This window comes from Pelodiscus sinensis, chromosome 18 (assembly GCF_052426305.1).
Source record: "Pelodiscus sinensis isolate ZL-2025 chromosome 18, ASM5242630v1, whole genome shotgun sequence".
NCBI lineage: Eukaryota > Metazoa > Chordata > Testudines > Trionychidae > Pelodiscus > Pelodiscus sinensis.
Window position 1 is genome coordinate 30,892,958 of NC_143069.1, and position 23,596 is coordinate 30,916,553.

Here is a 23,596-nt window from a genome sequence, read left to right on the forward strand (position 1 = left end):
AATTCTGTGGCCTGCACTGTGCAGGGGGTCAGACTAGATGATCATGGTCCCTTCTGACCTTAAAGTCTATGAGTCTATGAGTCTTGGGGAGCTGGGACTCATGGGTTCTCTCCATGGCACTGCAAGAGGGGTGGGGGCCTGGGAGCCAGGTCCTCTCCCTGCCCAAGGACACAGAGGCAGAACCATGTCTCACCTCCCGCCTCAGTTTCCCCACATTATGTATGAGGCACAGGGGCCCGCCCCCGCCCTCCAGCAGCCCCAGGGGGCCCACCCATCTTCCCAGTCTCCCCCCACAGAGGCTGGGCCACACCGCAGGCTGGTTTGAACGCTTTATTGGGACACGAGCGCTCTTCACGCAGTCTTGGTAGCCCGAGTTCTCTTCTTCTTCACCACCACCGGCTTCTGGCTCCGCAGGATGGCGCTGGCGCGGCGCAGAGCGGCCTGGCAACAGGAGCGTGTGAGGCTGGCACACGGCAGGGCACGCCCTGGCGCAGCCCCCCCCCCCGGGGAGTGGAATGTCCCCCCAGGGCTGGGGAGGGGGTGGGGCGGGTGCATGCATGGAATAGGCTGGCGAGCCGAATGCCAATCAACACTCCACATTTGGAGATCATCCCACTGCAGCTACACTGGGGGAGGAGGTCCTGCCCAGGCATGGCGAGCCGAGCACCCACCTGCATCCCACAACCACAGGTCTCCCTCCCCCCACACAAAGGCAATCAACCAGGCATGGCGAGCCGAGCGACTATCACCACACTGAGGAATGCCCCCACTCTAGCATCTCCAACCAGGCATGATGAGCTGAGCACTGAGCCCATCGGCCCAGATTAAATTCAGGTCCTCCCGTCTTGAAGGGGAAGTGAACAGTCAGCCCCTTTCTGCCCAAGGGCACAGAGCTCTGGCCAATGGGGCAGTGCCCCCCCTCCAAAGGGTTCATAATCACAGGTGACGTCTCTGGGGAGCCGGGGTCCAGCCCCAGGACAGCGGAGGCTCAGCCTGGCACTCACCATGCGCAGGTCCTTGCGGTAGTTGTTCTTGCGGATGATGTGACGCAGGCTGTTGAGGGTGGCCCGGGCGTTCTTATTAATGGTCGTCTTCTCATAGGACGTGGCTGGCTTGCGCTGACCTGGGGAAGGGACCACAGATCAGAGCCAGGAAAGGCCACAGCGAGAGACGGCAGGGAAGGAGCTGGTCTATGTAGCAGGACACGACAGGGCGTCTTTCCCCAATGGGAACCATCTCTGAACCAGACTCTGGGCAGGGACTGGCTGGCTCAGCGGGGCTGGGAATGGGGCAGTGGGCCCTTCCCCTCTATGGGGCACCAGTTCTGAACCCCCAGGGAGTGGACTAGTTGGCTCAGCAGGGAATGGAGTATGGAGCGTTTTGGGGGCCCAATCAGCGCGCCAGACACATGGGTCTGGATCCTCCTCTGCCCTCCCCAGAGATCCCTGACTGGCAACGTGCAGCAGGGGAGAGGGAAACCAAGTCTGGCCCCCAGAATCCCTTGCCCCGGGTGCAGGGAACCAGCCCACCGCTGGCATCCCTGCCCCCACCCACCTGCCCGTTTCTTCAGCACCACCACAATGCCCTTGCCGTCGGCGGCTGGCTCCACCCCGACCGTCTTGCGATGGATCAGGCCATTGTAGCGGAAGGAGTTCCGGGCCTTCAGGTTATTCGGCTCCTGCCAACAGGAAAGGAGCCGGTGAGCAGGGCTGGGCCCCACCTCAGCTCCCGCGTCCCCCCTTGCCACGGGGGCTCAGGCCAGACTGGGAGCCCTTGGGATGGAGGCTTCGTCTGGCGGGGCCTGATCCTGGTGACTGTGTCTGGGAAGGGCTGGCTGGGAGTGGCAGGAGACTGGGGTGGGGTCCCCAAAGGGGTGGGGAATGGAGCGGGCGGTGGAGTGGGGAGGATCCAGGCGGTGGAGGTACCGGTGGAGGGATAGAAGGCAGTTTCCGTGGGAGTCCAGTGAGAAGATAGAGCGGAGGGGGGGGGTTGCAGTGGGAGTGGAGAGGGAGGGGAGCGGTGCCCGGAAGGGGGAGTCCCATGGGGGGCACTCGCGATGCTGTAGGTTTGGGAGGTTCACAGGGGGATGGAATGGAGGGTCGGGGGGGTGGGGAGCACTCACAGCGCTATAGGTTGGAAGGGTGGAGGGGGGTCCCGTGGGAGTTCAAGGGGGAGGGTGGAGGGAAGGCCCCGAGGGTGGGTCCCAGGGGGTACTCACAGTGCTGTAGGTTGGGGGGGCCCGGGGGGGGGGGTCCCGGGGGGGCACTCACGGTGCTGTAGGTTTGGGGGGGGGTCCCGGGGGGGCACTCACGGTGCTGTAGGTTGGGGGGGCCCGGGGGGGTCCCGGGGGGGCACTCACGGTGCTGTAGGTTGGGGGGTCCCGGGGGGGTCCCGGGGGGGCACTCACGGTGCTGTAGGTTCGGGGGGCCCGGGGGGGGGTCCCGGGGGGGCACTCACGGTGCTGTAGGTTGGGGGGGCCCGGGGGGGGTCCCGGGGGGGCACTCACGGTGCTGTAGGTTGGGGGGGTCCGGGGGGGGTCCCGGGGGGGCACTCACGGTGCTGTAGGTTGGGGGGGGGGGGGGGTGCCCCGGGGGGGGGTCCCGGGGGGGCACTCACGGTGCTGTAGGTTGGGGGGGTCCCGGGGGGGCACTCACGGTGCTGTAGGTTGGGGGGGTCCCGGGGGGGAGGTGCTGGGGGGGGGGGGCACTCACGGTGCTGTAGGTTGGGGGGGCCCGGGGGGGGGTCCCGGGGGGGCACTCACGGTGCTGTAGGTTGGGGGGGTCCCGGGGGGGGCCGGGGGGGCACTCACGGTGCTGTAGGTTGGGGGGGTCCCGGGGGGGCACTCACGGTGCTGTAGGTTGGGGGGGCCCGGGGGGGGTCCCGGGGGGGCACTCACGGTGCTGTAGGTTGGGGGGGCCCGGGGGGGGTCCCGGGGGGGCACTCACGGTGCTGTAGGTTGGGGGGCCCGGGGGGGGGTCCGGGGGGGCACTCACGGTGCTGTAGGTTGGGGGGCCGGGGGGGGGGTCGCGGGGGGGCACTCACGGTGCTGTAGGTTGGGGGGGCCCGGGGGGGGCCCGGGGGGCACTCACGGTGCTGTAGGTTGGGGGGGCCCGGGGGGCGGGGGGGCACTCACGGTGCTGTAGGTTGGGGGGGCCCGGGGGGGGTCCCGGGGGGGCACTCACGGTGCTGTAGGTTGGGGGGGCCCGGGGGGGGTCCCGGGGGGGCACTCACGGTGCTGTAGGTTGGGGGGGGCCCGGGGGGGGGGGCCCGGGGGGCACTCACGGTGCTGTAGGTTGGGGGGTCCCGGGGGGGGTCCCGGGGGGGCACTCACGGTGCTGTAGGTTGGGGGGGCCCGGGGGGGGGCCCGGGGGGGCACTCACGGTGCTGTAGGTTGGGGGGGCCCGGGGGGGGGGCCCGGGGGGGGCTGTAGGTGGGGGGGGGGGGGGTCCCGGGGGGGCACTCACGGTGCTGTAGGTTGGGGGGGCCCGGGGGGGGCCCGGGGGGGGCGGGGGGGCACTCACGGTGCTGTAGGTTGGGGGGGCCCGGGGGGGCAGCTGGGGGGGGGCCCGGGGGGGGGGGGGGCACTCACGGTGCTGTAGGTTGGGGGGGCCCGGGGGGGTCCCGGGGGGGCACTCACGGTGCTGTAGGTTGGGGGGGGGGGGGGGGGGCACTCACGGTGCTGTAGGTTGGGGGGGCCCGGGGGGGGGGGGGGGTCCCGGGGGGGCACTCACGGTGCTGTAGGGGGGGGCCCCCGGGGGGGCACTCACGGTGCTGTAGGTTGGGGGGGCCCGGGGGGGGGTCCCGGGGGGGCACTCACGGTGCTGTAGGGGGGGGTCCCGGGGGGGCACTCACGGTGCTGTAGGTTGGGGGGGCCCGGGGGGGTCCCGGGGGGGCACTCACGGTGCTGTAGGTTGGGGGGGCCCGGGGGGGGGGGGGGGCACTCACGGTGCTGTAGGTTGGGGGGGGGGGGTCCCGAGGTGGGGGGGGGGGCCGGGGGGGTCCCGGGGGGGCACTCACGGTGCTGTAGGTTGGGGGGGGCCCGGGGGGGGGTCCCGGGGGGGCACTCACGGTGCTGTAGGTTGGGGGGGCCCGGGGGGGGGTCCCGGGGGGGCACTCACGGTGCTGTAGGTTGGGGGGGCCCGGGGGGGGGGGGGGGGCACTCACGGTGCTGTAGGTTGGGGGGGTCCCGGGGGGGGGCCGGGGGGGCACTCACGGTGCTGTAGGTTGGGGGGGCCCGGGGGGGGGGGGGGTCCCGGGGGGGCACTCACGGTGCTGTAGGTTGGGGGGTCCCGGGGGGGCACTCACGGTGCTGTAGGTTGGGGGGGCCCGGGGGGGGTCCCGGGGGGGCACTCACGGTGCTGTAGGTTGGGGGGGCCCGGGGGGGGTCCCGGGGGGGCACTCACGGTGCTGTAGGTTGGGGGGGCCCGGGGGGGGTCCCGGGGGGGCACTCACGGTGCTGTAGGTTGGGGGGGCCCGGGGGGGGGGTCCCGGGGGGGCACTCACGGTGCTGTAGGTTGGGGGGGGCCGGGGGGGGGTCCCGGGGGGCACTCACGGTGCTGTAGGTTGGGGGGGCCCGGGGGGGGTCCCGGGGGGGCACTCACGGTGCTGTAGGTTGGGGGGGCCCGGGGGGGGGTCCCGGGGGGGCACTCACGGTGCTGTAGGTTGGGGGGGCCCGGGGGGGGGTCCCGGGGGGGCACTCACGGTGCTGTAGGTTGGGGGGGCCCGGGGGGGTCCCGGGGGGGCACTCACGGTGCTGTAGGTTGGGGGGGCCCGGGGGGGGTCCCGGGGGGGCACTCACGGTGCTGTAGGTTGGGGGGGCCCGGGGGGGCCCCGGGGGGCACTCACGGTGCTGTAGGTTGGGGGGGCCCGGGGGGGGTCCCGGGGGGGCACTCACGGTGCTGTAGGTGGGGGGGCCCGAGGGGGGGTCCCGGGGGGGCACTCACGGTGCTGTAGGTTGGGGGGGCCCGGGGGGGGGTCCCGGGGGGGCACTCACGGTGCTGTAGGTTGGGGGGGCCCGGGGGGGGTCCCGGGGGGGCACTCACGGTGCTGTAGGTTGGGGGGGCCCGGGGGGGTCCCGGGGGGGCACTCACGGTGCTGTAGGTTGGGGGGGGGGGGGGGGGGGTTCCGGGGGGGGGGGGGCCCGAGGGGGGGTCCCGGGGGGGCACTCACGGTGCTGTAGGTTGGGGGGGCCCGGGGGGGGTCCCGGGGGGGCACTCACGGTGCTGTAGGTTTGCTTGTTGCGCTTGAGCAGGAAGCTGGAGCAGTTCCGCAGGATCATCCACTGCAGCTGGGCGGACATGGCTGCGGGGGGGACACGCGTTAGCGGGGGGGGGTGAGAGCGGGGGGGGGGGGGTCCCACGTGGGGCCGGGGCCGGAGCTCCGCGCGTTACCTGCTCTCGCGGCCGCTGCCGGAAACGGAAAGGGAAGAGGCGGGTCGGTGCAGGGACTGAACTTCCGGCCCGCGCGCCCCGCTCGCTCATTTCCGGCAGCGCTCGGGAGTCTCCGTCACTGACCCCCCCTCCCCCCGCGCTCATTCGACAGCGCTCGGCTCTTTTCGGCACTAGCCTCAGGATCCGGCCCCGCCCCCTCTCCCCGGCCCCGCCCCCTCTGCCCCGCGCCCCGCCCCCGGTTTTTCTCCCAATCCAGAGCCAGGTGGTTGCAACAAAAATACCGGACACGCTTGACGTGACGTCACAATGGGCATTCCATCGGCTGTAGAACGCCCCGGGCAGTGCTGTTCGCTCCGTGGGTTTCCCGGACACAAAGCTCGACCCCCGGCCTGTCCGGTTCAAAACCGCCCACCCGGCCACCCCGTACCTGCGAGCCGCACGCTGTTAATCTGGGGTATTACGGTAGCACCCCACGGTGCATGGCCCCCACAGTGCATGGCGCTGCACGTTATCAATGGGGTGTATTAGAGTAGCACCCCACAGCGCATGGCCCCCACAGTGCATGGTGCTGCACGTTATCAATGGGGTGTATTAGAGTAGCACCCCACAGCGCATGGCCCCCACAGTGCATGGCGCTGCATGTTATCAATGGGGTGTATTAGAGTAGCACCCCACAGCGCATGGCCCCCACAGTGCATGGCGCTGCACGTTATCAATGGGGTGTATTAGAGTAGCACCCCACAGCGCATGGCCCCCACAGTGCATGGCGCTGCACGTTATCAATGGGGTGTATTAGAGTAGCACCCCACAGTGCATGGCCCCCACAGTGCATGGCGCTGCACGTTATCAATGGGGTGTATTAGAGTAGCACCCCACAGTGCATGGCCCCCACAGTGCATGGCGCTGCATGTTATCAATGGGGTGTATTAGAGTAGCGCCCCCACAGTGCATGGCGCTGCATGTTATCAATGGGGTGTATTAGAGTAGCACCCCACAGTGCATGGCCCCCACAGTGCATGGCGCTGCACGTTATCAATGGGGTGTATTAGAGTAGCACCCCACAGTGCATGGCCCCCACAGTGCATGGCGCTGCACGTTATCAATGGGGTGCATTACATTAGGACCCAAAGGTGCATAGCCTGCATGGTGCAGAATAGTATCAGAGGGGTAACTGAAGTGTAGGCGCATGCAAGTAGTGGAAATTTCCAGAGGCAGGTATAAATATGCAGGCCCCAAACTCATGACACATCTGGGGGCATCAGGGATGGTGCGGAATGTTACTGCTGGGGTGTATTACGGTAGTACCCCACGGTGCATGCCACTGCACATTATCAATGGAGTGAATTACAGTAGCACCATGGGAGAGTTTTTCCATGTCTCTGTGGCTTTTTTCTTGCAGCTCAGTGATCACTGAGGGCTTGCAGTTCGGGAGCGTGTCCAGGGCTGGGCTGGCACGGGCTGTGGGTCAGGAATGAGGGGCGCCAGCAAGGCTGGGGTGGGGGCAGGGCTGACAGGGGCTGTGGGTCGGGAGCGAGGGGCACCGCTCATTGTGCTGAGCTGTGGGGGCTGGTAATTAACAACCCTGGGGGGGTGCATTGATCAGGGCTGGCGCAGGCCGGGGATCGATGGGGCGCAGGGCTGGCTCTGGTGCTCAGTCGGGCCGGGGTGGCAAGCGGGCGGGATGGGGCTGTGGGGAGCCCTGGTGCTGCTGGCCCTGCTGGAGGGCGGGGGGCGCCCCTTCGAGCTGCAGGAGGCCATCCGGGAGCTGCAGACCGAGAACACCCAGCTGCAGGGCCGGGTGCAGAACCTGAGCCAGGCACTGGGTGAGCTGCGCCTGCTCGTCTGGAACCGCTCGCGGGGTGAGTGGGGATGGGCCCTGGGAGCAGAGCCCCCCCCCAGTCCAGAGCCCCCCTCCTGGGGCCCCCTGACAGCAGAGTCAACCCACCTCCCAGAATGCAGACCCCCCCCCCGCCTATTCCCCTGGAGAACAGAGCCCCCACCATTGAAGGCAGCCCCGAGACCTGAACCCCTTTCTGAGCCCCCCCAAACCAGTGACCCCCTAACTGGAGCTGTCCTGCAATGAGACCCCCCCCTTTGAGATCAGTGCTCCTCCCCACAGTCCTCTGCCCCCAAACCTGGGGCCCCTGGGCCTGGAGACCCCCTCTTTACACCTTCCTGCTGCACCCCCTCCCAATTTACCCCCCCATTGGAAACCGAGCCACAAACCTGGATGGGGAGGGGGCTGAATCATCCGGCCCTCGACTTCTCTGCCAGGGAGGGGGGGGATCCTGAGAGGGGCTTGTCTGGGAACTAGATTGAGGCCCCCAAACTCATGACACATCTGGGGGCATCAGGGACTGACCAGGCTGGGTGAGGAGAGCAAATGGGGTCGTGGTTGGGGGAGGCAGTCTAGTGGGTTAGAGGGGGGGCGATGGGGGAGGGTTAGACTGTCCCCTGATTCCCCTCTGTCCTTGCCCCCAGATTCGGGAGCCATGCCCGAGCACCTACTCCACGACCACCTGCCCTGCCGGCCAGACCTGCACCACGGCCGTGGGGCCGCACCCCGCCTCTGTGCCCCCCGCTTGGGGCTGCTGATGGCCGGCCTGACCCTGGGGGCGCTGGCTCTGCCTGGCCCCCTCCTGCGGCTGGAGGGAAGCTGAGTCACGGAGCACCCAGCTGCAGAACTCTGTGGGGGAATTATACAGGCAGTCCCCGAGTTACGCGGATCCGACTCCGCACTTACGAACGGGGCTTTCTTGGCCCGGAGCTTGCAGGCAGCGGAACCGCCCAGAGCACAGCGGTCCCGCCACCTCGACCTCCGGGGCGAGAAAAGCTGCTCCGGGTGCCCCTGGTCTGCTGGGGACCGTCTCCAGCAGACCAGGGACACCTGGAGAAAAGCCGGGGAGGCGGAGGACTCTGCTGCCGCTGCGGCTTTGCTCCCGGTGTGCCTGGTCTGTTGGGGGGGGGGGGCGCAGCTGGTGCGCCCCCCCCCCCAGCAGACCAGGCTTTTGTTGTGGACCCTGGGGTAGAGCAGCTGGGGTGCTGCCGGGTTGGTCCTGCAGGGACCTACCTGGCAGCCCAGCTGTTCTGTCCCAGGCTCGAGATTCAGCCGCTGTTGAAACTGATCAGTGGCTGATTCCAGGAAGCTGGGGACAGAGCAATTCTGCCTCCAGCTTCCTGTAGTCAGCCCCTGGTCAGTTTCAGCAGCATCAGCTGAATCTGGAGCCAGTTCTGACTTACATACACATTCAACTTAAGAACAAACCTACAGTCCCTATCTTGTACGTAACCCGGGGACTGCCTGTACTCAATGTGCTTTCCCCTGCCTCCACCAGGGCGGCGCCAGGTTCCAGGACCCAAGGCTGCCGGTTCTCGTCCCGCCCTTGGCCCTTGAAGGGCGACTCCAGATCTTCCTTGCCCTTGCAGGGGAGAGGCGACCGACCTCTGCCCATTAGGAGGCTGGAGAGCAAAGAACAATCGGGGAAGGGCCAGAGTTGGGGTGAGGAAATCGCCCCCCCAAGCAACCCTACAGTAATAAACAGCCTGGGACAACACGGAGAAGGTGGTTGGCCTCATGTTTTGTGGTGCTGGGACCCCGCTGCTCCCCCTCAGCTACAGATCCACCCACTGCCCTACCTTCACCTCCCCTGCAGGCTCCTCTCTGCCCTTTGGGACAACATCTGCCCCCGGGGCCACATCCACCAGGCAGCTCTGTGCCAGCCCTTGGTCTGTGTCCACAGGTCCCACAGTGGCTCCTTAGCCTGCTGCCCCCACCTCCTTCAGCCCCAGAGCGGGCCCTGACTGCAGCACCAGGAAGGAGAAAACAGCTGGGGAGGGGAGTGAGGTCTACTGGTTAGAGCGGGGGCTGGGAGCCAGGACACCTGGGTTCTTTCCTGCCGAGCTGTGGGAGGGGATTGGGGTTGCCTCCTCCCAAACCTTAATGTCTCAGTCTTAAACCCTTCCCAATCCCAAAGGCCCAATTACACCCCTCCAGCCCTTCCCAACCTGGTGTCCAGTTCCCGGTGAACCCCTCCCTGCCCCAGAGGAGCCGGGATAGAGACAACCTGCCCCCCAAGCATGGGGCTCGGCTGATTCTCATGCCATAGGAGGGTCGGGGGGGGGTGTGTAGAGAAATGGGCACTGGGGATTCACTCTGGAACCAGCAGCTTTTTGGGGGGCAGGGGGCAGATTCAGGTTCATCTCTTGGCCCCCATGGGGGACACAACAGAAAGAAAATAATTCAGGGAGACACGTCCACACTTCCAGTCCCCAGCCTGCTCCGGAGTGAGTCTGGGCTCAGCAGGGGCCTTGAGACAGAAGCGGGAGCCTCGGGCTGGGCTGGTAGGGGCTGCGGGTTGGGAGTGAGGGGCTCTATCAGGACACACACACACCCCCGGTCAGGGGAGGCCCAGCCCCTCCTCCTGTCCCCTACAGTCAGTTGATTACCAGCTGCTGCTAATTGTGTCATTAAGTGGAAGGCCTTGATGACCTGGGGCTGCAGCTAATGTGGGTCATTCGATGGGCTTTTTCCATCACGCCCGCCCCCAAGCAGGGGCCCAAAAGTCCCTGGGATGGCCAAGGCTGAGCAGGGGACAGACATAGTACCAAGGGGGCCTGATCCTGCGGCCCTCCCCGAGCCAGGGAAAATGCGGGAGCCCTGGTTCCCATTCCCCCTGCTCTAACCACTAGACTTCACTCCTCCTCCTCAAGCCAAGGAGAGAACCCAGGAGTCCTGGCTCGCAGCACCCCCCGCCTCCCAAGTCAGCCTCTGGCCTCTAATGACTTCCCTGAGTCTCAATCAGCTGGGCTGTGGGCCTTAGGGGGCTGCCTGGCTCGGTACCATGTGGCCGTTAATGAAAGGAACATGCCAGGCTGGGCTTTGCGGCCAGCTGGGCATTAATCCCCGGATTTCAGCCTCTGCTGTAGGATCCCTGCACTAATGCTGACCCCCCCGCCCCCCACCGCCTGGGAAAGGAAAAGGCTGGGTGGGAACTGGCAGCTCCTAGAGGAGACAGGCCCGTGCCCCATTCCCTGCCCCTCTGCGACCCACCTGTGGCCCCATAGACCCTCCATCCCGGCCCGGCCCCGTTCCCACTTCTCACAATCCGTCCCCTGTCCTGGGGACATGGGGGGATTTATGTCTAGACCCCTCCCCCCCGAAACCTCTCTTCCCCACTTGGCAAGCGCCTGGGATCCTGGTCCCTCTCGGGGTGTGGGGGAGCAGCGGGGCCCCATAGGGACCTGAGCCAGCCTGATACGTGGCCACTCAGGCAGGGCCGCCAGCAGGGGGCAGTGGGGAGCTTGAGCACAGATACACACAGACACCAGGGCTAGATAATTTTGGGGGGTGCCCGGAATGGGTCCAAGCGGTCCCTGCCGTAGACCCTTCAGGGGGCATCCGTGGGGCTCAGGATGGGCCGGGGCACTAGGAGGGGCCTGGCGCTGGCAGGGGGGAGTGTCCTGGCCCCGGGCCCAGCCTGCCCGCTCTGCCCCTCCCCACCGGCTCCCAGTGTCTATTGGCGGAACTGGAAAGTGCCAATGGGAGCAGGGGCGGGGCTTTGGAGGAGGGGGCGGAGCAGCAGCAGGGGTGGGAGGGGTAGGCGGGGGCAGAGCCAGGACGGAGGTTTGGGGGAGGGGGTGAGTTACTTGCTGCTGCCAGCGCCAGGCCCCCCATTAGCTCCGCCACAGCCGCCCTGCCCCCACAGCATGGGGCCCCGGATTGCTCTCGAGATAGCAGCTCAAACACGGGGGACCCCGGGCCACATTCCTGAATGTTGGTGCAGCTCGGACACCGTGGGCCCAGGCTCCCGCTGCCTCCGCACGTGGGTGCACGCGTGCACACCCCCTCTTATGCACACACTCACATACATACCTACACCCATGTGCGCACACATGCATGCTGCATGCGTACACACCAAGCACGCACACACCCGTATGCACACACAAACACGTGTGCGCGCACACGCATACACATGCACACAAAACCACACATGCAAAATACACCTGCACCACCAGCTCGCGCGCGCGCACACACACACACACACACACACACACACGGCAGCCCCCCTGCACGCATGGCTCCTCTGTCAGGGATCGTTTCTACATTGTGGATCTACCCATCACTCCCTTAAGCCTCCTCTCTGTGTGGGTGGTTGTGTCCTGGACACCTGCCCTCTCTGCTCCCCCCGCCCTCCCCAACTATGCTTCTCCAGACCCCCTCCGGTTATCCTCCCTCCCTCCATCTCTATCCCCATCCACCCCATCGATCTATCCCCAACCACCCCCTCTCTCTGTCTGTCTGTCTATCCATCCACCCCACTCCCCTCTGTCTCTCTCCCCCCTCCCAGCCCCCCAGCTGTGCCAGGCCTAGGAGATCAGGCCATAACTCACCCCCTGCTGTTGATTAGATGCTAATCCACAGCCTCCCCCCAATCCCACCCCCCCGGCCAGGGCCCCTTGCCGCTAATGAAGAGCTTTTCAATCAGCCGCGCGGTGCCCCGGCCTGGCTGAGTGCCGGGGGGGGGGGGGGGCGGGGGGCGGCTCCAACACAGGAGGTAGCGGGCTCCGTCCCCCAGCGTTTCCCAGATGTGCGCCAGGCGCAGGGGCTGCATTTGAGCTCACAGGGCACGAGGGGCGCTCGAATCCAGAGCAGAGCCCCCGAGTCCCGCCGTGGCCAGCGCTTCTCGGACAGCGGATTGTGTGAGGCCAGCCTGGATCCGGTGGGCGTCCGTTTCCATCGCTTCGTCGCAGCGCCAGTTTTCTTGGCACCCTGACATTGACCAGGTCGGGGACCACAAACTCCCCACACCTGCACCCGGTGCATCCTGGATCCCAGCCACCGGTCGCACCGGATTTAAGACCCTCCCGTGGAAGCTTCGCCTCCCCCCCCCCCCCAGATCCGCACCTCGGGAGCTGGGGACCCCCATGTCCGAATCGAGCCGCCGAAGCATCCCCCCGGCAGAGCAGCGGGGGAGGGAGCTGGAGGCTAAATCATCCTCCGAGACCCAGCACTGGATTAGGGAGCTGCCAGGAGACAAGATTGGATCCCTGCCTCCAAGACGGGCTGGAAGATCAAACCGGATTAAAGTACAAATCTCTGGAGCGCGGCGCATCACACTCTCCATCCAATTTGGGGAGGGCAGGAAGTGGCCCTAGGGGAAACTTTCTTGCCCAGGGAGACTCAGGCTGCCGGGGAGAGGCCGGGAGCAGGGGCTTGGGGACGATAGAACTATAGAATCATAGAATTCTAGAACTACAGAATTCTAGAACCACGGAATAATAGAATTCTAGAACCACACAATCATAACATTCTAGAACTGCAGAATTCTAGAATCCTAGGATTCCAGAACCATAGAACACTAGAACTGGAAGGGCCCTTAGGAGGTCATCAAGTTCTGTCCCTGTCCCTGCTGGCGGGACCATGATGATCCAGTTGAGCCGCAAGACACGGTCGCTGCTGGCGCTGGCGCTGAACTCGCTGGCCCTTGGCTTCGCCGTGTCGGCTTTCGCCACCAGCTACTGGTGTGAGGGGACGCACAAGGTGGTCAAGCCGCCCTGCCTGTCGGCCATCCGGAAGGGCAACTGCGTGCCCGTGGGGGCCAACGAGACGGAGCCTGGCAACGCCACCCTGGACCCCAACGTGGTGCAGTACATCTGGGAGACGGGTGAGGACAAGTACGCCTTCCGCTACTTCCACACCGGCTTCTGGCTCTCCTGTGAGGAACGCCACAGAGGTACAGACTGATGTCCCTGTGCCCCACCACAGAGTTGGGTGCATCTGCTGCCCAGGGAGGGGTCCCCATAGAGCTAGTCCCCATGCCTCACCCCAGAGGAGGCTGCATCTCTGCTTGGAGAGGTGTCTGTGTTATACTCAGCCATTATACTTCACCCCAGAGCTGGCCGCATCTTCTGCTGAGAGGGGTTCTCCCTTGCACCTAATGTCTGGAGAGGAGTCCATGCTATACCCAGCCCCAGTGCCCCACCCCAGAGAGGACTGCGTCTCCCATTGGGAGAGGTGGGTCCCTGTTATACTCAGCCACCACACTCCACTCCAGAGGTGGTCACATCTTCTGCCAGGTGAGGGATCCCCATATAGCCAGCTTCTGCACTTCTTCCCAGAGCAGGCTGTATGGATGCTCAGCCCCCTTGCCTCACCCCAGAGGTGGCCGCATCTCAATACATCCTCCAGCAATCCCAAGGTAAACCAGATAAAGCTAGGAGCTCCCCTCCATCCCACTGATCTCACTCTCTATCCTTTTCTCTCTCCCCTGCCTCCCTAGGTGAGATCTGCCGCAGTTTCATTGAGCTGCCCCCCGAGTCGGAGAAAGGTGAGCAACCGGACAGATGGATCCTGCGCGGGACTTTTTCCCTGCTGCCAGGCAATGCCCTCCCCAGAGGCACGTGGCTGGCCCAGCTTGGCACCTCCCTCCAGGCACCCCGGGGTGGGGGCTCCAGCTGGCAGCCCCCCAATGCACCCATGCAGCCCCCCCTTCCCAGCAGGGGAAGAGCGGGCGGGGGCTGGGATGGGGCTGGCTCGTGGGGAGCAGGGCGCTGGATGGGGGCTGTGCTCACCCATGGGTCCCCCCCAGGGGTGCTGTGGCTGTCGGTGGCGTCCGAGTTCCTGTACATCGCGCTGCTCAGCATCGGCTTCCTGCTCATGGCCCTGGATGCCACCTGCTATGCCGGCTTCGTTGGTGGCCTCAAGATCAACGCCTTCGCCGCTGTGGTCACCGTGCTGTCAGGTACCGAGCGCCCCCCCCTGCCCGCCGACCTGCCCCCCAATACACCCCAGAGCCTTCGCCGCTGTGGTCACCGTGCTGTCAGGTACCGAGCGCCCCCCCCCCGCCTGCCCCCCGACCTGCCCCCCAATACATCCCAGAGCCTTCGCCGCTGTGGTCACCGTGCTGTCGGGTACCGAGCACCCCCCTGCCTTCCCTCCCTGCCCCCCCCCCCGCATCCCTCAGGGCCCTTGCCACCGTGGTCACCCTGCTGTCGGGTACCCGGTCCCCATCCAACGCCAGGCTGTGTTCATCATTGTGCTGCTGGGAGCTCCCCTCCAACTCCACGGCTCCCTCACCTCACCCCCCGTTAACCCTTCCAGTCCCGCTGCTGTCCCCAAGCCCCCGCCGCCCCTGCTCACCGGGCTCTGTCCGCAGGCCTCCTGGGCATGGTGGCCCACATGATGTACATGACCGTCTTCCAGGTGGCCGTCAACCTGGGGCCCAAGGACTGGAGACCCCAGACCTGGTACTACGGCTGGTCCTTCGGGTGAGTAACGGGGGGGAGGGGGCACCCAGAGTAGGGCCTGGCTGGCTCAGGGAGGCAGGAAACGGGGCAGAGGGGCGTGACCCCTCTCGGGGGCCCCAGGCACCCTGCTTCTCCCCTGCTCTGGAGACACACAGCAGGATCCATCCTGGCAGTTTGGAGGAGCCCCGGAGATGCTGGGGGGGGGCAGGCATGGAGCCCTGAGGGAGGGAAGGACAGAGGGGTGCAGGGATGTGGGGTGGGTAGGAAATGCATGGGTGGATGAATGGCGGAGTGTGTGGGGGAGGGGGAGATAGGCCAGTGGATGGATGGATGGATGGATGGATGGATGGATGGATTCCTGGTTGGGTAGGTAGCTCGGTAGGTGGATGGACGGGAAGGTGGGAGGCAGCACGGTGAGTGGGTAGCTTGGCGGGTGGATGGACGGGTGGGTGGGTGAGTGAGTAGATTGGTGGGTGGGTGGATGGACAGGCTGACGGATGGGTAGTTTGGTGGCAGGGTAGCACAGTGGGCGGCTAGGTAGCTGGGGGAGGAGCGACAAAGACAGACAGACGGGTGGGTGGGTGGACAGACACGGCGGGTGAGTAGCTGGGGGAGGAGCGACAAGGACAGACAGACGGGTGGGTGGGTGGACGGACAGACAGACTGATCGATGGGTAGTTTGGTGGCAGGGTAGCACAACAGGCGGGTAGGTTGTTGGCGGGGAAGTGACAAGGACAGAAAGATGGGTGGGTGGGTGGGTGGGTGGGTGGGTGGGAGGGTAGGTAGCTGGGTGGGGGGGCATGACAAGGATAGACAGATGGGTGGTGAATGGACAAACTGACGGGCAGGGAGCTCGGTGGCAGGGTAGCACAATGGGTGGGTAGGTAGCTGCAGGGGCGTGACAAGGACAGACGGGGCTGGATGGACGGACAGACAGGTGGGTGAGTGGGGGGCAGTGACAAGAACAGACAGAGGGGTGGGTGGACGGACAGACGGGTGGGTGGGTGACTGGGAGGGTAGGTAGCTGGGTGGGGGGCAGTGACAAGGACAGACAGACGGGTGGGTGGGTGGACGGACAGACTGACGGCTGGGTGGGGGGCGTGACAAGGACAGACGGGTGGGTGGGTGGACGGACAGACTGACGGCTGGGTGGGAGGGTAGGTAGCTGGGTGGGGGGCAGTGACAAGGACAGACAGACGGGTGGGTGGGTGGACGGACAGACTGACGGCTGGGTGGGGGGCGTGACAAGGACAGACGGGTGGGTGGGTGGACAGACAGACTGACGGCTGGGTGGGAGGGTAGGTAGCTGGGTGGGGGGCAGTGACAAGGACAGAGCTGTGGGTCCCCAGGCAGGCGGTAGTGGGGAAGGGGGTGGGGGGAGCGCCTGAGGGCAGGGACGGGGGTTTGGGGAGCGTGTAGGGCTGTGACCACCCCTGGCCCCTGTGCACCCCCCAGCATGGCCTGGCTCTCCTTCACGCTCTGCATGTCGGCCTCCGTGCTCACCCTCAACACCTACACCAAGACGCTGCTGGAGTTCCAGTACCGCCGGCGCATCTGCCAGCAGCGGGGCCCGCGCCCCGGCCTGGCGCCCGACCTCGAGCGCTTCCTGTGGGACAAGTACGTCTTCAGCGTCAGCGACTCGCTGGACTTCTCCCCCGGCTGCGCCCGCCCCCCCGCCACCGGGGGACGCAAGGGCTGCGGGGGGGGCTACTCCGGCCTGGCTGGGGGGCGCTACGGGGGTGCCGGCGACCCAGACAATGGGGAGCCCTGCTAGGGGGCGGGGGGCAGCACCCGACTATGGCTCCCCCCTTTAACTCTACAGTCCCCACAACCTCCCCTCCCCCAATCCAGTCTTCCCCCCCCCCCCACACTCATGCCTCTTTATTCCTCCCTTTCTCCAATCCATGTCCCTTCCCTCTCCCTTCTTCCCACAAACCCCTCCCCAATGGGGTCCTGCCAGCTGGGGCAGCCCAAGTGTCAGCGCCCCCTATTGGGAGCACAAGGTGGTGCAGGCCAGGGCAGCCCCAGTGTCAGCGCCCCCTAGTGGGGCTGCCAGATGGTGCAGGCCAGGGCTGCTCCAGGGTCAGCGCCCCCTAGTGGGGCTATTAGGTGGCGCAGGCCGGGGCAGTCCTAGGGTCAGAGCCCCCTAGTGGGGCCACCAAGTGGCGCAGGCCGGGGCAGCCCCAGGGTCCATGTGGGCCCAGCAACCTCAGGCCCTACAGCAGTAACTGGAGGGAGGCTGATGGTGGGGGGCAGAAGAACCCTCCCTGGAGGGGGTGTGACAGTTACCAGTACAGAAAGGGAGAGAAATGTCACCCCGGGTCCTGCTGACGTCACCCCCATCTGGTGATTCCTGTGGGGTCGGCGTGACATCAAGTGGCCATGGATGTAGCTGTGCTGGTGCCCCTCACTCCTGACCCACGGCCCCTGCCAGCCCGGCCCTGAGCTCCCCCCAGCCCTGCCAGTGCCCCTCACTCCTGACCCATGGCCCCTGCCAGCCCGGCCCTGAGCTCCCCCCAGGCCTGCCGATACCCCTCACTCCCGACCCACGGCCCCTGCCAGCCCGGCCCTGAGCTCCCCCCAGCCCTGCCAGTGCCCCTCACTCCTGACCCATGGTCCCTGCCAGCTCGGCCCTGAGCTCCCCCCAGGCCTGCCGATACCCCTCACTCCCGACCCACGGCCCCTGCCAGCCCGGCCCCTCACTCCCCCCAGGCCTGCCGGTGCCCCTCACTCCCGACCCACGGCCCCTGCCAGCCCGGCCCTGAGCTCCCCCCAGCCCTGCCAGTGCCCCTCACTCCCGACCCACGGCCCCTGCCAGCCCGGCCCTGAGCTCCCCCCAGGCCTGCCGGTGCCCCTCACTCCCGACCCACGGCCCCTGCCAGCCCAGCCCTGGTACCCTCAAACTCCCCCCACCCCCAGCTGTGCTGAGGCAAGTGGCAGGACCTGCTGTTTGGCTCTGATAAGGGAGGTGGCTCCCATCTGGGGAGATCAAAGGTCAGAACACTCCATGTGATTAAAGAAATTAAGAATTAATCAGCCTCAGCCTGGTTCTTCCGGCAAGAGCGGAGGGGGAAGCGGGCGCCCTGCCAGGCGCTGAGGGGCAGTTCTCAAAGGTGGCCACTGCAGCCGTGTGAGGGCTTTCTCTGTAGCCCCTCTCCTGGCGATGGGGGGGGGAGCAGCGTTTCCCCCTCCCCCAGCCACACTTCAGGATGTGTGCCTGACAGTGGGGCACAAGGCTGCAGGAGCAAGCGGAGTTCTCGTCCCTCCTCGGGCGGCTGGGGAGGGTTAGAACTTCCGCCATGGGGTGGGTCGGTAGAGGGCTCCTGCTATGGGGCTTCAGGGGCCAACCCACAGCTCCGGACTCCACATGCTCTGGCTGTAGGGTGGTGGGTCTCACTCCCCCCTCCCTTGCCCCAGCCCCCATTGCTTCTGGTCCCCACTGCCTCCCCCTCCAACGCTTAATTTGCCCCGAGGCACGGTGCAGGACGGGGCATTAAAAAGCCCTGTAAAGCCAAAGTAAAACCAGCATTGTCCCCCCTCCCACACACACACACACACACACACACACAAGGCAGGCTGATGTTTCGGACACTGGGTTTGTGTTTGTTTGGCCTAGAGCTAATCTGGTACTTTAGGGACAAGGGTCAGAGCCGTCCATGGCCAGAGGCCAGCCAGCTGTGCGAAGCCAGAGGGCTGCACCCCCTGCCCCACTGCGGCCGGAGGGGGGGACTCTTGGGTCCGAGGGGAGCAGAAATCAAAGGCAGCCCTTACGCCCCCTGCAGTCAGGGGGTGACTCCTTCCATTCTAGCCCTCAGCCCCTCTTCTGCTCCCACAGCTGGGAGGGAACCCAGGAGGCCTGGCCCCCCCAGTAGCTCCCCAGAGCCAGGACTCTCTCCCTAGGTCTCAGCCCCCCTCTACCCACTAGCTCCCACTCTCTCCCTGAGCTAGGGAGAGAACCCAGGCGTCCTGGCTCCCCCAGTAGCCCCCCAGAGCCAGGACTCTCTCCCTAGGTCTCAGCCCCCCTCTACCCACTAGCTCCCACTCCCTCCCGGAGCCAGGGAGAGAACCCAGGAGGCCTGGCCCCCCCAGTAGCTCCCCAGAGCCAGGACTCTCTCCCTAGGTCTTAGCCCCCCTCTACCCACTAGCTCCCACTCCCTCCCGGAGCCAGGGAGAGAACCCAGGAGGCCTGGCCCCCGATCGCCCCCCCTCTACCCACTAGCCCGCACTCCCCCTCCCGGAGAACCGAGGAGTCCGAGCTGGGGGGGGGGGGGAGGAGCGAGGGGCGGGGCAAACTCCAGCCGCTTCCTTATTCAAAAGTGCCCCCGGCCAATGGGAGCGGCCCTGGCCCCCCCGGGCGCGGTTTGGGCTGGAAGAGGCTAACTCGGAAGCGAGCGGCTGGGGGGCGGATTCGGAGCGGGGCCGGGCCCGGGATGGAGTCCGAGAGGCCGGGCTCCGCTGCGCCCCCGCTCTGCGCTCTGCGGCCACCGAGCGAGCCAGGTACCGGCCGGAGCCCTGTTCCCAGCCCGGTGGGGTCAATTCGGAGTCACCCCCCGATTGCACTGGCGGCAGGGCTGGATGTCGATCTTAGTACTGTGGGGTCAATCCGGAGTCACTCCAGATTGTATGGGGGACAGGTTTGGCTCTCGATCTCAGCCCCGTGGGGTGGATCCGGAGTCACCCCTGATTGCACTGGGGGCAGGGCTGGATTTCGATCTTAGCCCTGTGGGATCAATCTGGAGTCACTCCAGATTGTATGGGGGACAGGTTTGGCTCTCGATCTCAGCCCCGTGGGGTGGATCCGGAGTCATCCCTGATTGCACTGGGCACAGGGCTGGATTTCGATTTTAGTCCTGTGGGGTCAATCCAGAGTCATCCCAGTTTGTAGTCGGGGCAGAGCCAGTTTCTGATCTCAGCCTTCTAGGGTCAATCCAGAGTCACCCCCAATTGCACAGGGGGCAGGGCTGGGTTTTGATCGCAGCCACGTGACTTCAATCTGGAGTCACCCCAGTTGTACTGGGGGCAGAGCTGGGTTCTAGTCTCAGCCCCTTGAGGTCAGTCCGGAGTCACCCCCTGTCAGGGGTTCCCAGGCCGTGCTCAGACCTGGCCCCTACGATCCTTGGAAGGCGGATCTCCTTCAGTGCGACAGCTTTGAACCCAGCACAGGGACCCTCGGGCCTGGCCCCCCTGGGCCCAGCCTGTCTGAGTCTGCCCTGCGGCCGGGGGGGCTCTGCTTGTGCCCTCTAGAAACCCCAGAAACCCTGCACTGTCCAGCAGGACGCCTCCTGCCCCCAAACCCTGCCTCTGGCCTTTGTCTTCGCCTGGGCCTCTCTTCTCTCCTCCGACCTTTGTTCCCCTTGGCTGGGACCAGCTGGGGCCTGCCTCTGCCGTCCATTGGCCTCCCTCTGGCCAGTGCCACCTGAGCTGGGTCTGCCGGGCACCAGTCGCTGGGGCCTCTGGCCGGGATCCCCAGTTCCATGCTGGCCCCTGTAACATCCACCTCTCTCTCCCCTCCCCACACCAGGGACACTCAGCCCCGCCCCTCCCTGCATGCGAGCCATTGAAAAAACCCCAGCAATTCCCCCCGCTTCGTGTCCACCCCCCCATAGCACTGAGGGAGGGCCGGCTTCTGACCTCAGCCCCCAGAGTCAATCCGGAGTCACACCTGGCTGCAGGACACCCTGTCCCGTTTAGAGTGAGTGACTCTCTGGTTCCCATGCACTGAAAACCATTTTTAGGCTTGAGCGTCGATGTATCCCGGTGTGTGTGTGGAGGGGCGGAGGAGGGGGGCCAGGAATCAGGCCCCCTATGTATTCCAGGGAGTGGGGGACTGCTGTGGGGGTGAGGCCCCTTTAAACCGTGGCTAGATTACACTCTTCAAAACAATGCATAGTCCTGGGGACCCGAGAGACTAACAAACATGGATCTAGATCAGAGCTGCTTGACTTTGGAAGCCCCGGGGGCTACACTACACGCAAGCCCCATTTGTCACCAAGTCACCATTTCCAATTTGGGGGCAATTTGTGCTTTCCACGGCCCCACGACCGCGCTGCCATCTTTCAGGCTGGCCCTGGGCGAAGTTTCCTCGTTTTCATCGTATGGCCCCACGGGAATCCCCTGAAGAATTCCACAGGGGTTTCAGCAGCCTCCAGCCCGCCAGGAAGGTCAGCCTGGACCGGCCCGCACGAGAGAGCCGCGTCCTGGTCACCATGGTACAATTACACCATGGACAACCTGTTGCTTACAGCCTGGCCCTAAGATCCGACCGGATTTGCTCCAGTTCCACCACGCGAGACAAACCCCCCACAGGATCTGTATCAGGCGTTCTTAAAACTGAAATCTCCCCCGGGGAAGTGAAGAAACGAGAATCCAGGAATCGGCTTCTTTCCCAACAAGGAAAATAACAGGACCCCCCTGTCCTCAGCTACAGCCTCTCTGCTCCAAACCCTCCAGCGCATCGTTGACGACCTCCAGCCTCTCCTGGAAAACCATCTCCGGCCTCAGGGGACTGGCCAGTCCTCGCCGACCGACAGCCCCCATGTGTCACACCCCGGATACACTCACCCATCACCCAGGGATCTATCCCAGCATCAAACCTTGTTGTCAGCTCCGTCCACACCTCTGTACATGCGACACCCTCACAGGCGCTCGCCATGTTCGCCGCCAGCTCCTACATCCTCTACTGTGCTCGACACCATCCGGGGCCGGCAGCACCCCTCGGCCATGGACCTTGGCCAGACCAGATGGCCGCTGTGACAAAGAATTAATGGACTCAAAATCAGACATCCGGACACCTGGAGGGGCACGTTTATCCTGTGTGAGAATTCACTCGTGGATTTAAAAGGGCCGTCCTTCTACAAAGGAATCTCACGAGCCTGCCACAGAGGGAGCGCACAGAATTGGCCTTCAAATCTGACACTTTCCCCAGGTCCGGAACTAAGATTTGAACTGGATGGACCACTATAAAATCTGGTTTCCTTACATTCAACACCCCACTGACATCAAAAGCGACGTTCCAGCCCACTCAATTAGCCTCCTTAGCACTAGGAATGTTAAATATCGGTTACCTGAGTAGCCGATTAACCTCATGAATTATCGGTTAGTCCAGTGTTTCTCAGCCAGCGGTACGAGTACCCTTAGGGGTACGTGAGAGACGTCTGGGGCGTAAGTCAACACAACTGATATTTGGAGAAAACTGGATTTTTCTTTCAAGTTTTACAGCGCTTTATTCTTTTTGTACTTTTTACACCCAAAAATTTCACCGCCTGCCCAGCTTTGATTAAGTTGTTTACACACATGTGTTGCACAGGTAGAAAAAAGAGTGTGTGTCTGAAAACTGTAGGTCCTGGGGGTACTTATCATTTTTTGGGGGAAAAAGGGGTACTTTATAAGAAAAGGCTGACAATGGAGGCCGGCAGGCAGTATGCTTCGGCCCCATTCCTAAGGAGCTCCCTGCCACTTTAAAAACCAGCTTCCCTCCAGATTGGCTGCCTGTTGGCCTGTGTTGCTGCCTCTGTATCAGAGGCAGCAGCACGGAGTGGCAGCAGCCCCTGTTGGTGGCAAAGGGCGAGGGGAGAGTGGTGACTGAGCTCCCGGGCCCAGTGCGAGCCAGCATTAAACCGGGCTGCTTGTCCACCTGGCTCCTAACACACTTTACATGCAGAGCCGAAGCAGGGGTAGGTCCCGGACCCGGTGCGAGCCTGCTAAAAAAATGTACTGGCGGGGGAGAAGAGAAATGCGTGTCGTCTAGTGCATTAACTTACACGTTTTTGCTTATCGGATAATTGACTGCACTATTACATCCCTAATTAGCACCCGCCCGACAATTGCCAGGTATTTTTTTTTCTTCTTTCCCTGTCATAAATTGTGAGAGATCCCTCGCACCTTGCTTTTTTCCCCTCCACTTCAGCTAAGATGCCACAGGACTATGCCTTGTTTTGAAAGTTACAGGGCTGCCCCTCTGAGACTTTTACAGTCCCCTGTGTAGTGAGGGAGAGAACCCAGGCATCCTGGCTCCCAGCCCCCCGCTCTAACCACTAGACCTACCTCCCCCTCCCAGATCTGCCTTGGCACTGGTGCTGACTGCTGTGTCGACTGCTCCCTGCTGAGCCCCGCACCCTGTTAGGGTGGTGCCCTCTGCTGGGGGCAGCGCCCCCTTCCTCCCGGGCTCACAGAGGTTCTGGTTTCTGTCCAGCAGGCTCGGTGCCACTCCCCGTCTTCCTCCAGCGGGACTCCCCCATGTCCTGGGATTTCTGGGCCTCTCTCCCGGCTGCCGAGAGCCCGGGTTCGTGGGGGAACAGCTTGCTGTGGGACGGAAGCTCTCTGGTCTTCGCCAGTTCTTCGCAGGCGCAGCCGGGGATACCAGAGGGAGGTAAGGAGGGTGGGATTGTTCTCACAGGGCTCTGCCGCTGGAGCCAAGAGGAGAGGTTCCATGGCCGGTAGCAGCAGGAGGCTGTTATCCTGACAGCATGGGGCGCTCCGGACAAACCACACCAGTGACTAAACTCAGCCAGTTTGGAGCTTTAATATGCACAATATTAATTACTGCTTTAATTAAATATAAAAAGGAAATAAAGGCAATAGAGCAGGGTAGCGTGACGATGGAGCGTCCTGCCCTGGGGCACAGGTGGAATCCTAGATTCTGAACGCTAGAACCGGAAGGGACCTCGAGAGGTCAACGAGACCCGTCCCCTGCCCTCATGGCAGGAGCAAGCGCCGTCTAGATCGGAGTACTCAACATTGGGAGCCACAGCGATACTCCCAGCACATGCCGAGGGCCGCAGCTGAAGCGTGGTTGCATATACCTGCAAATATATATGCAGATATATGCAAATAGCTTCTTTCACACTGATGGGCATGAATTCAAAAATTAAGGCAAGACCACACAACACGCCGGCCCCATTTAAGTCAGTTCTGCTGCTATGAATAAAATGCAACCGTTACCTCATTTCCACCCATATGTC

The 23,596-nt window shown here is 64.6% G+C and overlaps 3 protein-coding genes across 9 annotated transcripts in view; 2 read left to right on the top strand and 1 right to left on the bottom strand.

Moving 5' to 3' along the window:
- Positions 1-316: 316 nt before the first annotated feature.
- Positions 317-5,511, bottom strand: RPL28 (ribosomal protein L28). Its single transcript, XM_075915259.2, has 5 exons — positions 5,391-5,511; positions 5,219-5,301; positions 1,555-1,678; positions 1,005-1,123; positions 317-441 (listed from the first exon to the last, which is right to left on the bottom strand). The coding sequence occupies exons 2-5, from the start codon at positions 5,297-5,299 to the stop codon at positions 352-354; spliced, it is 414 nt and encodes a 137-aa protein (XP_075771374.1). The 5' UTR covers positions 5,300-5,301; positions 5,391-5,511; the 3' UTR covers positions 317-351.
- A 6,417-nt stretch (positions 5,512-11,928) lies between these two features.
- Positions 11,929-16,933, top strand: LOC106733023 (germ cell-specific gene 1-like protein). The gene is made up of 5 exons (XM_075915478.2): positions 11,929-13,123; positions 13,670-13,717; positions 13,979-14,131; positions 14,546-14,657; positions 16,092-16,933. Exons 1-5 carry the CDS (start codon positions 12,811-12,813, stop codon positions 16,408-16,410), a joined length of 945 nt encoding a protein of 314 aa, XP_075771593.2. The 5' UTR covers positions 11,929-12,810; the 3' UTR covers positions 16,411-16,933.
- A 2,042-nt stretch (positions 16,934-18,975) lies between these two features.
- Positions 18,976-23,596, top strand: part of LOC102446569 (uncharacterized) — a 29,724-nt gene continuing 25,103 nt past the window's right edge. For 5 of the 7 annotated variants that reach the window (XM_089770075.1, XM_089770079.1, XM_089770080.1 and 2 more), the window contains exons 1-2: positions 18,978-19,133; positions 22,828-23,004. In XM_089770075.1, coding sequence (XP_089626201.1) covers positions 19,067-19,133; positions 22,828-23,004 — 244 coding nt within the window. In that variant the 5' untranslated portion in view covers positions 18,978-19,066. Of the gene's footprint in view, positions 19,134-21,607; positions 21,798-22,827; positions 23,005-23,596 lie in introns of those variants that run through there. The other 2 variants (XM_089770076.1, XM_089770081.1) reach the window with 2 other exon arrangements.